The sequence below is a fragment of the Festucalex cinctus genome, chromosome 1, assembly GCF_051991245.1.
Source record: "Festucalex cinctus isolate MCC-2025b chromosome 1, RoL_Fcin_1.0, whole genome shotgun sequence".
Classification (NCBI taxonomy): Eukaryota; Metazoa; Chordata; class Actinopteri; order Syngnathiformes; family Syngnathidae; genus Festucalex; species Festucalex cinctus.
The window spans coordinates 26,295,048-26,308,881 of record NC_135411.1 but is presented as its reverse complement, the minus strand read 5'-3'; the positions used below and the strand labels follow the sequence as shown (position 1 = coordinate 26,308,881).

At 37.2% G+C, this 13,834-nt stretch overlaps 1 protein-coding gene across 2 annotated transcripts; it reads right to left on the bottom strand.

Moving 5' to 3' along the window:
• Positions 1-5,051: 5,051 nt before the first annotated feature.
• LOC144021879 (uncharacterized) lies at positions 5,052-11,818 on the bottom strand. Of its 2 annotated transcripts, XM_077526115.1 has the most exons (9): positions 11,709-11,818; positions 11,516-11,619; positions 11,226-11,360; positions 11,056-11,101; positions 10,369-10,437; positions 9,826-9,886; positions 9,684-9,728; positions 8,528-8,570; positions 5,052-8,426 (listed from the first exon to the last, which is right to left on the bottom strand). In XM_077526115.1, the coding sequence occupies exons 1-8, from the start codon at positions 11,782-11,784 to the stop codon at positions 8,546-8,548; spliced, it is 561 nt and encodes a 186-aa protein (XP_077382241.1). In that variant the 5' UTR covers positions 11,785-11,818; the 3' UTR covers positions 5,052-8,426; positions 8,528-8,545. The 2 variants fall into 2 exon arrangements, with proteins under 2 accessions (XP_077382241.1, XP_077382233.1); XM_077526107.1 differs by having other exon boundaries at positions 5,052-8,570.
• Between the last annotated feature and the right edge of the window lie 2,016 nt (positions 11,819-13,834).

The window sequence follows — 13,834 nt, the reverse complement described above, 5'->3', positions numbered from 1 at the left end:
TTGTCATTGTTGTTATTAATAACAATGGGGATTAATAACTATGAATGAAAACAATGAATAACTAAAACTAAATTCAAATTTCTTGTCAAAATTTGGACTGGCTGTTTGCTTGGATTTTTGACGTCTATAGTCGTCATTGGCAGTGAATGAGTTAAATATGTCAAGTGAAGATCCTGGTGTCCGATAGACACAACATATTATAACATTAGGTGCATTATTGATATGAATTTCAATAGTAAGACCTTCCGTTACATTAATATTAGTTAAGCATTCAACTCTACTGCATCTGTAAGCTTTGTCCACATATACCTTCTCTTTTTAAAAGGGTCCTTCTGCATTGCTGAAGAAGTCCCAAGAGAGGAAAGCATCAATAGCAGCACGGGCGGCGCAGTGATAGCCCGGGTTCGGTCCGGTAGGGGTGGGTGGTTGCATTTGCGGTGAGGCTGCATGTGGAGATAAGGAGATGGATGCAGCGCTTTGTCTCAAATGACTCTCAGTTGGTGGTTTGCAGTGCAGAGGTTATCACGTTGCGCTTCCAATGGAAAGCACTAAAATAAATGGGCTTTGTTAGAGACAGAAAAATGTGATTGTCCTACCCTATGAGGCCAAAGACACGCCACGGTTCAATTTTTAAAGCGCTAGCTTTTAGATGCCAGCCGCCGTGGTTGCGAGACAGGAAAGGATTAAGGACTGCATGTTTAAAAACAGAACAAATGCATCAATTTCAAGTCGCTTGCACAAGTGTGTCAGAAAAATTCCAGGACTGGTTTTCGTTTCAGTGCTGCTGACAGTCCTGAATAAATATCAAACACAATCACAGCTTGGTTTGTTTTTCTTAAAAATCCTTCATGGTTTATGAACACACAACGGACCTCACTGTTGCTCAATAATTGCACCAATAATATCGCCACAATTTTATGGAGGACCAAAACTACCAAAATTCGGAATAAATAAATGACTAAATAAATACATAAATGTCTAAAAGTGAAAATAAAAATGAATATAAAAAAAATGTAATTCCAAAATTATATCTAAAAAATAAATAAATAAATATAAATGGAAATAAATCCGTTTTTATTTTCACTTTTGGTCATTTATTTATTTATTTAGACATTTATTTAATTATTTAGTCATATATTTATTTAGTCATTTATTTATCTATTTATTAAGTCACTATCTATTTATTTAGTAATTTATTTATTTATTTCGTCATTTATTTATTCCGTTATTTATTTATTTATTTTTTATTTTGGCAGTTTTGGGCCGTACAGCCACGTCGAAATGTTATTCAAATGTCTATCTATATAAATGCCTAAATAAATAAATAAATGACAAAAAGTTAAAATAAAAAATCATTTTCCATTTATATTTATGTTTTTAGATATAATTTTGGAATTATATTTTTTTATATTCATTTTTATTTTCACTTTTAGTCATTTATTTATTTAGTCATGTATTAATTTATTTAGTCATTTATTTATTTCGAATTTTGGCAGGTTTGGTCCTCCATACAATTTGAGCAGTGAATGGAGGATTTAACAGAAAACCATCAGTCCACATGTTGCTGCCGTGTCGTTTGTTGAAGTCATATTAACAAACCTAAATGTGCACAGCTCATGTTTCTCTGGTATCATCTTAAAGAACTTTGACTAGCGTGTGTCTGAGCGCCCAGAATGTGTGCACCTGATGTAGTTATTTTTTTTATTTTTTTTTTTACAGTGCTCACAATATGCATGTAAACATGGAGCTCGCCTGCCTCACAATTCACATAAATGAAGAGACTGACTAACGCAAGGTTCATGTTTTATGCATGCACCCGGCCTGCAGGTTACAGCCGCATTGTGGCGGGCAACTGTGGGCCCAGCAACATTACAAGCAAACAACTTCTCCTTTGAAGTACACATTCGATATGAAGGTTGCTTTTGTTGTTTGTATAAACCTTATGGACGATGTTTCTGTTTCCAGAGTGATGACAACAGAGATGCAAATACTACAAGTTTTGAAGACTCACTCATGAGGTACAGGTGCACAATCAAATAAAATCAATAACATTTTTCAAAATCTCTCCTCTCAATCAAATATAAGCATCATATATATATATATATATATATGAAGGGACATTGTATAATGAAAGTGTTATATAGTTTGAGGGCGAGGGGCTTATAATAAGTATTTTAGTGGAGATTAAATGCACTTTTTTGGACACAATGACGTCTCCGTGACTAATGTGCCCAATAGGCTACCGTTATCTAATATGATGTCATGCATCTGTCACACGTTGTATTGTCCTCCCTCTTCTGTTGATGCAGTAAAGGTAACGTGTTAGCTGTTCACACATCTTGTTTAAATACATTTTCAGGGGTACATCTTATTCATGTATTAAAGGGACAGTAACATGAAAAATCAACTTTTTGGAGCTTTTAGCCATTTTAAAATGCTAATTCCTCACAAAAACATCACCAAAGTGGTGTTTTGCTCCATTCGCCCCTTGGAAATTCTCGGTCATTCTGCTCTCCAAGCACCAGCCTCTCACAATCTGAGAAAACGATCAAAGCAATCAATTATCCTTCACATTTTCAATGCCAAAGTGCAATGACAGTTGGCAGTCTAAAAATCCCAGGTGGTTTTGGCTGACACTTGTGTAAACTACAAATAAAACTTATGCGGTGCTGAACCTAACTGAATGAATGGTGTAGTGGTTAGTGTGCTAACCTGTAAGCAGCAGGTCCCTGTTTTGCGACCCGCTCAGGTTTTTTTCCCCCTCTCCTTCTTTCCTCTCTCTTATTCCCTCTCCGCCCCTCCCCTTCCACGATTTTGGTGGTTTTGGTTACCCTCCATCTCGAACCGTCTGGTTTCACTCTTTCACTTATTTCACACATTTTCTTTGATGTTCGGGATCCATGGTTACTTTCCTCGCCAGGGCCAAGTATGGAGTTAAATATGGTGCAAAAGTAACTCGTAAAAAAATATGGTACCTGTAAAAAAAAATATATATACATTTGTATCTGTAAAACGCATGATTTGTACCTGTGAAAAAATGTGTACCTGTAAAAAAAAAAAAAAAAAAAATTGTACGTAAAAAAAAATAAAAAATTGGACCAGTAAAAAGAAATTGCACCAGTAAAATAGAAAATGTGTACTTAAAAAAAAAGTGTGCGTAAAAAAAAAAAAGTGTACAAAAAAATTGTACGTAAAAAAAATAGTACGTATTTTACAAAAAAAAGACATTTTAAATACTTTTATGAAACATACATCAATATAAATATGTATAAAAGGCCACTTAGTATTTTGTATTTACCCATTTCAGTAATGTCTATACAAGCTGTTTCGACCTTTGTGGTCATCGGTTTTGTCCGGATGTCAGACTACACGGAAGCTCGGCAAAATCAAAAGGTAAGGTGTTCGCTGCTTGCACAAATTAATTTTAGCTGACAGTGCGACCTGCCCGAGTCTGGTACACACACACACACATAAAATGTCAAATGTTTGGCAAATCAAACCTATATGGGAGCTTACTTTATGTGGGCACATCAATAAATTTATCCTTTATTAAGGCAGCTGTGAACTTTTAAAAATTGTAAGAAAAAATAGCATAATGCTGTAAGTCTCCTTGAACATTCTGATTGGGGGGTGAGCGTCCGTAAATGTAGGTGTGTTGTTGTAATCTTTTTAAACACATCATTTTTTCATTTAACGTACTGAAATCTTCCATCAAACTGTTATTGGCTAGCTATAAACTGCTAGCCAACACTTGCTACTCTTCAGCTAACATGGTGCTCCTACAACATAGACTACTCAACATTTTAATTACTGTCGGGGCCTGCTTGGGCCCCTTGAAAGGTACTAAATAAATCTAAGTTGTTATTATTGGAGTTTATGCCCACGCATACTGGTTCAGTCAACTTTGTAAAGCATCAATCAGGCGTAATTAAGGTTGCTAGCGTCAAGTGGTCCCCAGCGTCATCTTTTCATGAGGTGTGATGATGAGAGTTGTTCAAGAAGAGAACATGACCTTTAGGTGACTTTTGCTTTATGCCTAGCTTGTGGGAATTAAAAAAAACAGCATCGAACTGCATTTTCTTTTCCCTTCAATGTGGCGTGAACACTTTGGGGGAGGCTGCCGTTGACTGTTCCGAAACATGGCTGCATCATTACAAGCTGCTTGGTGGCTAATTAGCTCATGTGGAGCTATTATATGCAGCCGGGCGTAGAAGCGACAGCGGCGCACGCACGCGCACACACACGCACACGCTGAACTCATCCAATTCGATGCGCCGAAGCTTTGCCTATGCGCAGACCCCTGTTGATTTTATTTTTATTTGTATTTCTGCACTCAAACTGCACAACAAAGCCTCACACCTGGAAACACTATCTCAAAGAGGTTAAAGAGGAGCGTTTGCTCAAGGTCTGTGCACATTAAAATAAATTTTAAAATAGAGACCCCATCAAGGCCCAGCAGATCCCACAAGATAACAGAACACTACTGAACTAATCCTGAACCCGCACTTTCTCCCTTGTGTCATCATCTAAAGTTAATGACTGCCATACATCAGGCCACATCAAGGTGGGGGAATCCAAGGGCATTTTTTTTTTAATCTGTGTTTGTCCACAATATTATTATTTTTTATTTGTACACAAATATACAATGGCACAAGATTTATATGTTCCTGATTTTTATTTTATTTTTATTCTTTTTATTTTGAGTCATATTATTGGGACTCATGATCATTTGTCCCAAAATGTGTACATACACAAAATGTGTACATACACCCTAAAAATTAATTGGTAAATAAAAAATAAAAAAATAAAAAAAAGCTACCAATCTAGTATGTTAAGCTCATATTGGCTTGATTAACCAATAGATTTGTCAGACATTGACCATTCCAGCTGGTTACGGGCATACCAATTTCATTGGTTAGCCAAACAACCTGAAACATTTTATGTAATTTCCTTGGTTATTGATCCTGACTTTTAAAAGAAGTTGTGCTGTTTGAAATATATCATCCCCAAAATCAACCCCACCCTCCAAACGAAAAAAATGCACACTGGAATATTTGCTGTTACCATTTATTTCAAACTTCCCAAATATGTAAGCATTCACAGATTTAAACTCAAACACAACAGCAAAAAATTACAACAGGGAAAAATATGTATGGATACTGTATATATGGATGTAGTATATTTTCTGCTCTCCTTACAGTAATTATACTATATTTGAAGTGCTTGTTTCTAACATGTCTTAATCACAAGATCAGGCCAATTAGCAAAAAATATATATATATTTTCTAAGCAAAATATAGCTTTGGATAAAGTACTAAACTGATCAACATAATAAACTGAACAACATTGTTGTGGGATATAATGTTCAGACAGACCCAATTAAGTCTTGAACATGTTCATCCATCCACTTTCTGAACCGCTTGTTCCTCATGGGCAGCAGGCGGGATACACCCTGAACCGGTTGCCAGCCAATCACAGGGACAATTTGGAGCACCCAATTAACCTGCCATGCATGTCTTTGGAATGTGGGAGGAGACCAGAGTACCCGTAGAAGACCCACGCGGGCACGGGGAGAACATGCAAACTCAACCCAGGAAGGCCGGAGCCTGGACTCGAACCCGAGTCCTCAGAACTGGGAGGCGGATGTGCGAACCAGTCACCCACTACCGCCCTTAACAGGTTCGAGTTGTTTTTAAGACGTGGGAGAAAACAAACAGAAAACTGTCATAGTCCTCCAAATATTCCATATGCACTTGGAACATTTTGGAAAAGAGTTTTCGGGACAAAAACAACAACAACAACAAAAGCAGATTAACAATTATGCAAAATCAAAGGTAGCTATTGTATATAACTCATAAAGCAATAAAAAAAGGATTAATAATGCATTAACGTTGTATCATTGCAGAAGATCATACTAATGTAAATTATGAATAATATTTTTATTGTGATTATTATTGTTAGTAGCAGTAGTAGTAGCAGCAGTGTCTAAAAAAAGGCAATATATGACTTTTTTTCCGTAATTGTTTCCAGCATTTGACCTCCACGGACAAGTTTTGGGACGCTGGCTGGGAATTAAACCTGTGCTGTTGTCATGACACTACCAACACTACTAGTTATGCTGCGTTCTCACCAAAAGCAAGGGACGGCGATTCGGCGGCGCGTTTGCATTGTAGTCAATGGAGTTCGCGCGCGACGGAACGAAAGTGCGTGGGGCGGCGTTTCGTGCGTTGGGACGCAATACGCAGCAGCAAAAATCCGCACATTCACGACGAAAATCCGCACATTCGCATATTCGTCGAAGTTCAAAAAATTGAACTTTTTTCGCGTTTCGCCTCACGGTAGCCAATCGGCTTCGAGTATGGGCCACGTCACACACAGCGTCCTCTCTATTGTCACCCCGAGCGCAACAACATGGCCAGCCGTGACAGAATGATGATCAAGAAAGTGCTGGTAAGTCTGTTTACTTGCTTTTGAACTGTACCGAGTTAGCAGCAGTGCTTATTATTAACACCAAAGCTATTTTTAGCTCAAATGCCGGCCGCCCGATTGCCACTAAAAAAAGCGAAAGTGCTATCACGTACCTCAAAAAAGGAGAAAATAGTGCCACGGCTGTTTAGTCCCAGGAAAGAAGTGAAAGTAGTTGGCGGTGCTCACTTTTTGTTGACTCGCTAAAAGTGCTCCACTTCCTTGTTCACCAAGGGACACGCCTCCTCCGCTCCGGTGAGCACGAAAGCGCGAATGAGCGGCAACCGTTTCAAAAACACTCTACGCGGTGAAACGCTCGCGAATGAAGCGTTCCAGTTCGCCTTTTCGGATTTGGGGAGAACGTAGCATAAGGGATGCACAATATTGGAAAAACGTGATATATGATATAGTTGTTGAATATAGTGATATATTGCGATATTTAACATATACCTATCAAAACAACATTTTTATTATCTAATTTAAAAAAAAATTCATGCGGCAACATAAGAAAGCTCAATGTATTCATAGTTAATTCATTGTGATAAGCCGAGATAATGTTCAACTATTTTATTTTATTTTTTCAATATATTGTGCAGCCCTCCTACTAGTGCCTGTGCTAATTGTATATGATATAAGTATGGTATAACATTGCTTTGTCCACGTTACCAATGGCACACATCATTAAAAGCAGTGTATACCCTGTCCATAATTATATGTATTTATATGATATATATTATAATATAATATAATTAGTGCTGTCAAACGATTAACATTTTTAATCTGATTAATCACACTTTTTAATTTTGATTAATCAGCTAAATACTTGCGTATTGGCGTAATATAAAATAAATACAAAATACCGTAATATTTTGACAACGCATTTTATGATATGAATGTCATTAGCAAACATTGATTAAATGCATGTGCGCAATTGCATACGTGTGTGTATTGCTCAAATCGTAACAGCATCATATCAATTGGGTGCAATTCAGCAATTATCAATTAAATGCAAATTACTTTTGTTTTATCTAAAGTCCCGTCGGGGTGTTTTTTAAAGCGAAATTTACCAGCGAGCACACCAACTGGAGTCACCCCGCCCATTTTGGAACAACAGGCGTAGGAAATGCCGTGCATTGACCTCATCACTGACCTGCGCAGCCTTCAATGTAACCATCCGCGGTCACATTCGAGGTTTCAAGTGAGGTAAAAAAAAATAGTGCGATTAATATGCGTTAATACATGATTAATGCGACAATTTTCTGTGATTAATTAATCTATTAACACTTTAACTTTGACAGCCCTAAATATAATATAATATAATATAATATAATATAATATAATATAATATAATATAATATAAATAAAATAATATAATATAATATAATATAATATAATATAATAGAATATACATCCATCCATCCATTTTCTTGACCGCTTATTCCTCATAAGGGTCACGGGGGTGCTGGCGCCTATCTCTATCTATCAGGGGACACCCTGGACTGGTTGCCAGCCAATCGCAGGGCACACAGAGACGAACAACCATCCACACTCACAAGCACACCTAGGGACAATTCGGAGCACCCAATTAACCTGCCATGCATGTCTTTGCAATGTGGGAGGAGACCGGAGTACCCGGAGAAGACCCACGCGGGCACAGGGAGAACATGCAAACTCCACCCAGGAAGGCCGGAGCCTGGACTCGAACCCCAGTCCTCAGAACTGGGAGGAGGACGTGCTAACTATACTATACTATACTATACTATACTATACTATACTATACTATACTATACTATACTATACTATAATATAATATAATATAATATAATATAATATAATATAATATAATATAATATAATATAATATAATATAATATAATATAATATTCTTAGGAATATCTTTGCTTTCTCTCTATGCATGTTCCTTTAGTTCCTCTCGCCAGGCTTTGTCTCCATGGCAATGCTCTGCAGCAACAAAATGAAATTAAACATTTTCAAATCAAGAGCACATTTGATTCAGACAGATGTGATAGTTAATATTCAGAGACAAGAAGAAATGTACTTACTGGCACAGAAGAACGAAGTCAAACCGAATTTTGGCCAGCAGCCCTGCAGACACAAGCAACAACAATGGAGACATTGAAGTCATCCACAAGTTCAACTTGACCTTGCCCTCATGTTTCTTTTTTTGTATGTTAAAAAATAATAATAAAAAAATAAGCGCCTGATTGTTTCAGCATCACTTGGAGCTCAACTTTGACTTCCTCAGAGAAGTGACCATTGTGTGCTGGAGGAGAATGAACCGTGATGAGTGTTAACGTTAAAACAACTTTCAAACAATTAACAATTATTATTTTTGATTTTTGTCAGTGGTGGACAAACGAAGTTGTCCACTCCGTATAGCTCTTCAGGTCGCAGACTGCTTATGCGGTTCGAAAGAGCTGAATTGTGTGGATTCAAACACTCAAGGTAATAATAATAATGCATCAATTGACACATTAATTAACAGAGTGGCAATCTGTAAAGTGATTCAGAGGCTAAAGTTCAGGACACTGTAATCACACTACAGTGTCTGGATGAAGACTTGTCAAACTGGTTGGGCCCAAGGGCCCCTTTCACGGGAACATTTTTTTTATAACTTGAGGTGCACTTTAACCAGTTTATTCAAAAAAGTTCATTTCAAAAGTACAGTTTTTCCTTGTAATATTACACATTTTATTTGTAAACAAACAAAAAAACATTGATGGATTATACTGTGCATCAAGGGAGGAATCATTGGTTTATTGTTTTGTGCTGTTGACAAGCTGACCCCTATTTGTAGTTCTGCACTTTTTTGAAATGATACAAGATTGTTTATTGCAAATTTTGAACACAGCTGGTAAAGGGCACAGGCTCTAACTTATGGGGCCCGAAAAACAGAAAAGATGTAAGATATGATCCAAGTAAGTCAAGGGATCCCCATCCCCTCACCCTGTTTCTGAATTATCACTTCTTGAATTATCACTTCTTGCAGAATCATGTTTGAACATTTGCTATGACTCAAGTTGAACAAAAATATTAGTTTCTGTTTAACATCAACTTCCTTGTTAGATTTTCTCAATGTCAATCCTTGTGACAGGGGAAAAAAATAAAAAATAAATAAAAAAAAGTATTACTGTACTTGTAAAGATCCCAGAAAATAATACCTGATTAAAAATGAGCTCACACAGAGTGTGTACTAACCTATGTTTGAAGCAGTCACAAGGTGTTGCAACTCCATTGAGGGCCCTGTTGTTAAAGGAAACACATTAACTGACACTGAGTCATCGTAATAAACGCAACATGGTGGAGTGAGGTGTAGGAATGTAGGAAAGCCTCATATCACCTTATGATTATCGCAACACAGACGGGGATGAAAAGCAACACAGCAAAGATCAGTCCAATTCCTATGTGAACAACATACAGCAGATGTTATTAGCTCCTTCATCCTACTGAGGCTACTTTACATTCTGCAGTATAGAACCTCTAAAATCAATACCAGTTACATGTTTTCTTTGTCCGATACCTTCCACTTGTCTAAACCCAGTCAAACCATTTCAACATCAAAATGTTCAGCTAATTCAGGACATCTTGGGAACTATTTTTCACAGTCCAATAAATCTCACGTTGTCCAGAATATCAACATTTTACATGGTTAAGTATGGCCCTTAGTCAGGTTCAGGTTGCTAGTGACTATTTGCATAGGAGACCAAGTCAGCAGAAATAGACTTCTTAGTGTCTATTCTATCCATCTGTCATATTTAGCACCTTTGTTCTTCGCAACCAGAACATAGACATGTTTGGCAATTTCCTACATCATGTTTTCCTCGATGCCATCACCTTCTGTGATGAAAAAACACACAAGCCGAATGAATCCTTAAATACTCACTAAGCGGTCTTCTGTTGTTTATGTCAGGACCTCTGGTGATGTTCAGTGGCGTACTCTCGTCAGGCATCTCTGTGTGAGAAAAGACATTTAAGTTGGAGTTTGCCATTCACACAGTATGTTAAACCGCCACACTCAGTATGTTAAAACTGTCTGTATGGCCTGACAATAAAATACTATTAAAATGTACTAACTAACTACAATGTGGATGGTTGTTTGTCTATGTGTGCCCTGTGATTGGCTGGCAACCAGCTCATACCCCGCGTCTTGCCCCAAAACCACTAGGATAGGATACGGCACCCGCAACCCTAGTGGGAATAGGTGGTTCACTAAATGGATGGATGGATATTATTTCAGAACTTGTCACAGCACAACAGAACTGGCCAATCGGAGACTGCTGTGATAGAAGGCGTGACCAAATACTGTTTCCTTGCACAACATACTGAACCCCCAGTTGCTCCTGATACTGCGTCATCAGTAGTCAGTAGTCTTGGTAGCTTTGAACGCCTTGTAAGGTGGAAAATCACTATATAAATGATGTACAATTCTCCTACAAATGAAAAAGCTAATTGAGACTGCAATAGCTTCCAATGCCCAAATCAAAGGAATCAGTTGTTATATTTGCCCCTAAAAACAGACATCTACATAGTCACACGCTCATACACGTGTAAGGGTTTCTTGCGTCCATACCATTAGCTTTGTAGAGTATGCAATTATCTTGCCATTCACCACGCTCCTGAAATAGTAAAAAAAAAAAAAAAAGGAAGTAAAATTGGTCATGACAGAATCCACGTTTCACAAAATCACACAAACACATATAGTCAGGTTTAAAATGCAATAGTGGAAATAACAGCACTTACATCGCGATACACCACCTTTACTTCGGTGTCCCTAAAATATTTTGTGATGATGGAATTGTTATCCATAAATAGTACTTCTTCACTCCAGGTAAAAGTTGGTGTATTTGAACTCAAGTTGCCATGAGCAATACTTTTCTGTTGAGAAAATGTGCTTCATGAGAAAAGACAAAAGGTTCACAGGCTCAGCGAACATTTGAAGAACCAGTTTAGTGGCAGCAGTTTCACATTTTAAACAAGAACCAGTTGAGTGAATTAAAACAACAATAAAATAGAGATTAAAATCAAAATACCTCATTTTGAGAAACAAAAATTTGGCCTCTAGCGACGGGAATGGTGAATTTAAATCCTTCTTCAGTTTGGATTTCTGGGCCTACGACTACAACTGTTTGGCATGCTGTGAAAGTCAAATCAAAATGAAACTGCATAGTCATTCAGGAAAGAGAACCGAAAACTATTATGCAAAGACAACATTCTTTAGTATACCTTGATCTGCAGTGGCGGTGGAGGCAGTAAAAAAGGAGGCAGCAGTAAAGAAGAAGGCGACGACTTGTGCCCCCATTGTAAAAATGAATTGAAATGTTGGCTTGCCTTCATGCAAGTCATGCAGGAAAAGGATGTGACGATTCCCACGCAACATCCGCTGTGAGAGTTAGTGTACACAAATCAAATCACGACCGTTTTGTACTTTGCACTTCAAATATCAAGATAAACTAAACAGCTATGGGAAAGGACACCAAAATTCATAGATAATTATTTTAAAAATAATAATCATTTATAAAAATTCTTAGGTCACTTCCAGTACATAACACAACCAAATATATAATAATAATAATAATAATAATAATAATAAATTTAATTTGTAATGCACTTTGTCTTTCAAACAAATCTCAAACTGCTACAGATGAGGGTAAACAAATTACAGGCAATAAAACAGTTAAAAGTCTAAAATCTGTTATATATATACGTGCCTATTTGAAAAGAAAGGTCTTAAAGCCTTTTTTTAAAACTCATTCACTGCCAGCCATTTTTGAAAATTTCAAAATTTTTAATACTCATGTGATATTACGTTCAATAATTATATATAAACTGAATTTACCAAATGACAGAATAGACTGCCTACATTTCCGGTTCTTTTACAATTGACAGTAGAAAAATGTAGGTTTGCCAAAATACAGCCATTTCTCCCATGGACCCTAAAACTGTGTTTATTTCGTATAAAATAGGGCAATGATGTCATCTACCGGTGGTTGGGCATCAGTAAAGTTGTTTCCAAGTTTGACATTTACTGTGGAGCAGTCAGATTAGCTTCCATTTATCTCCGCTCTAAAAAATACAATTGACAAGTATACTTGTCAAAGGCAGAGAATGAGAGACCTCCACATTTTGTGGAGCCCTCAGGGTCTCTAAAAGGGCATTCCAACAGAGCCGCAGGGTGACTATCTGGAAGGGCCTGTCACCCATGGTGAAATCAATAAAAATAATAAATAAATGATATTTAACTCAAAATGTGGCCAGTTTATAAATATTTTTAGGCCTGACAGTATTTTAAGGTACCATAGATGACATGTAGGCCGAAGTTTAGCATTTAACCACAAGAGGGTGCCTTTGTCTGACAAGTTGGCAATTACAGGTATGTCAGCTCTATGGAGCAATATGAGCACAGTAGCCTACTGTATATGAGGACATGAAGAGCTCCATTACTCATAATTTTTCTTCATGCACCCTCTTTATTATATTTAAAACAAAATTGAAAATGTATTACTGCTTTACTTTCATAAAGAGCAACACGGTGAGCCTAGTGGTGATCACGTCTGCCTCACAGTTGAGAGGTTGGCCCTCATGCGGCGTTTATAGGTTGCCTCCCATATTCCAAAAGCATGCATGCAGCTTGGTACGTCCAGCTGGGAGAGACTCAGAAAATAATACATGATTAAAAATAATGATTAAAAACCCGTAACTCTTATGAAGACAAGCGCTTTAGAAAATGGATGGATAGGAATCAGAGTATAAAGCAGATCAAAGCGTGTTATATTTTTAAATCTTAACAAAAACACATCAGGTACTCTAAATTTAAAAAAAATAAAAAATAAAATCACACGAATTCAGCAAGAAATTTTAGGAAAAGTCGTGAGCTATATTGTGTCTGTGTGCTATGGATTATATATGTACAAATGACTTCCGCATCGGCGGTGTCGGTACCAGATCTATTCGGGGCGTCAAGAAACTATCGGTGACCCTGCACGATTGGTGACGTGCATGTGCAGAAGATCCTGCCATCTTAATTCGACAGGTTTTAAAGACGAAGGTTTTACTTTTGACCACATTACATTCCTAGTGAGTCTTCATTGGTATAATTTACTGTCTGTCTGTCTGCCTACTAGTCTGCAGTATATTTATTGTCTTTATAAGAATGTGTGGCCAATATCATAGGATACGTTTTGAGGGTGGGTGAGGCAGGGGGGTGGGGGGGGGGGGTGTTTCATTTAAAACACACACACCGCAGACTTACTGTAAAGTACAACTATGCAGACTCATTATAATGTAATAAGGTCAAAAGTAAAATGTTCATCTTATAGGATTACAAAATTACTTAGTTATTTAAAATGCAT

Coding starts and splice junctions, on each gene's coding strand:
- LOC144021879 (XM_077526107.1), bottom strand. CDS start 11,784: ATGGGGGCACAAGTCGTCGCCTTCTTCTTTACTGCTGCCTCCTTTTTT. Junction 10,438..11,055: donor CATACTCTACAAAGCTAATG/GTATGGACGCAA, acceptor TTTCTCACACAG/AGATGCCTGACGAGAGTACG. Junction 8,571..9,683: donor TGTGACTGCTTCAAACATAG/GTTAGTACACAC, acceptor TTGTGTCTGCAG/GGCTGCTGGCCAAAATTCGG.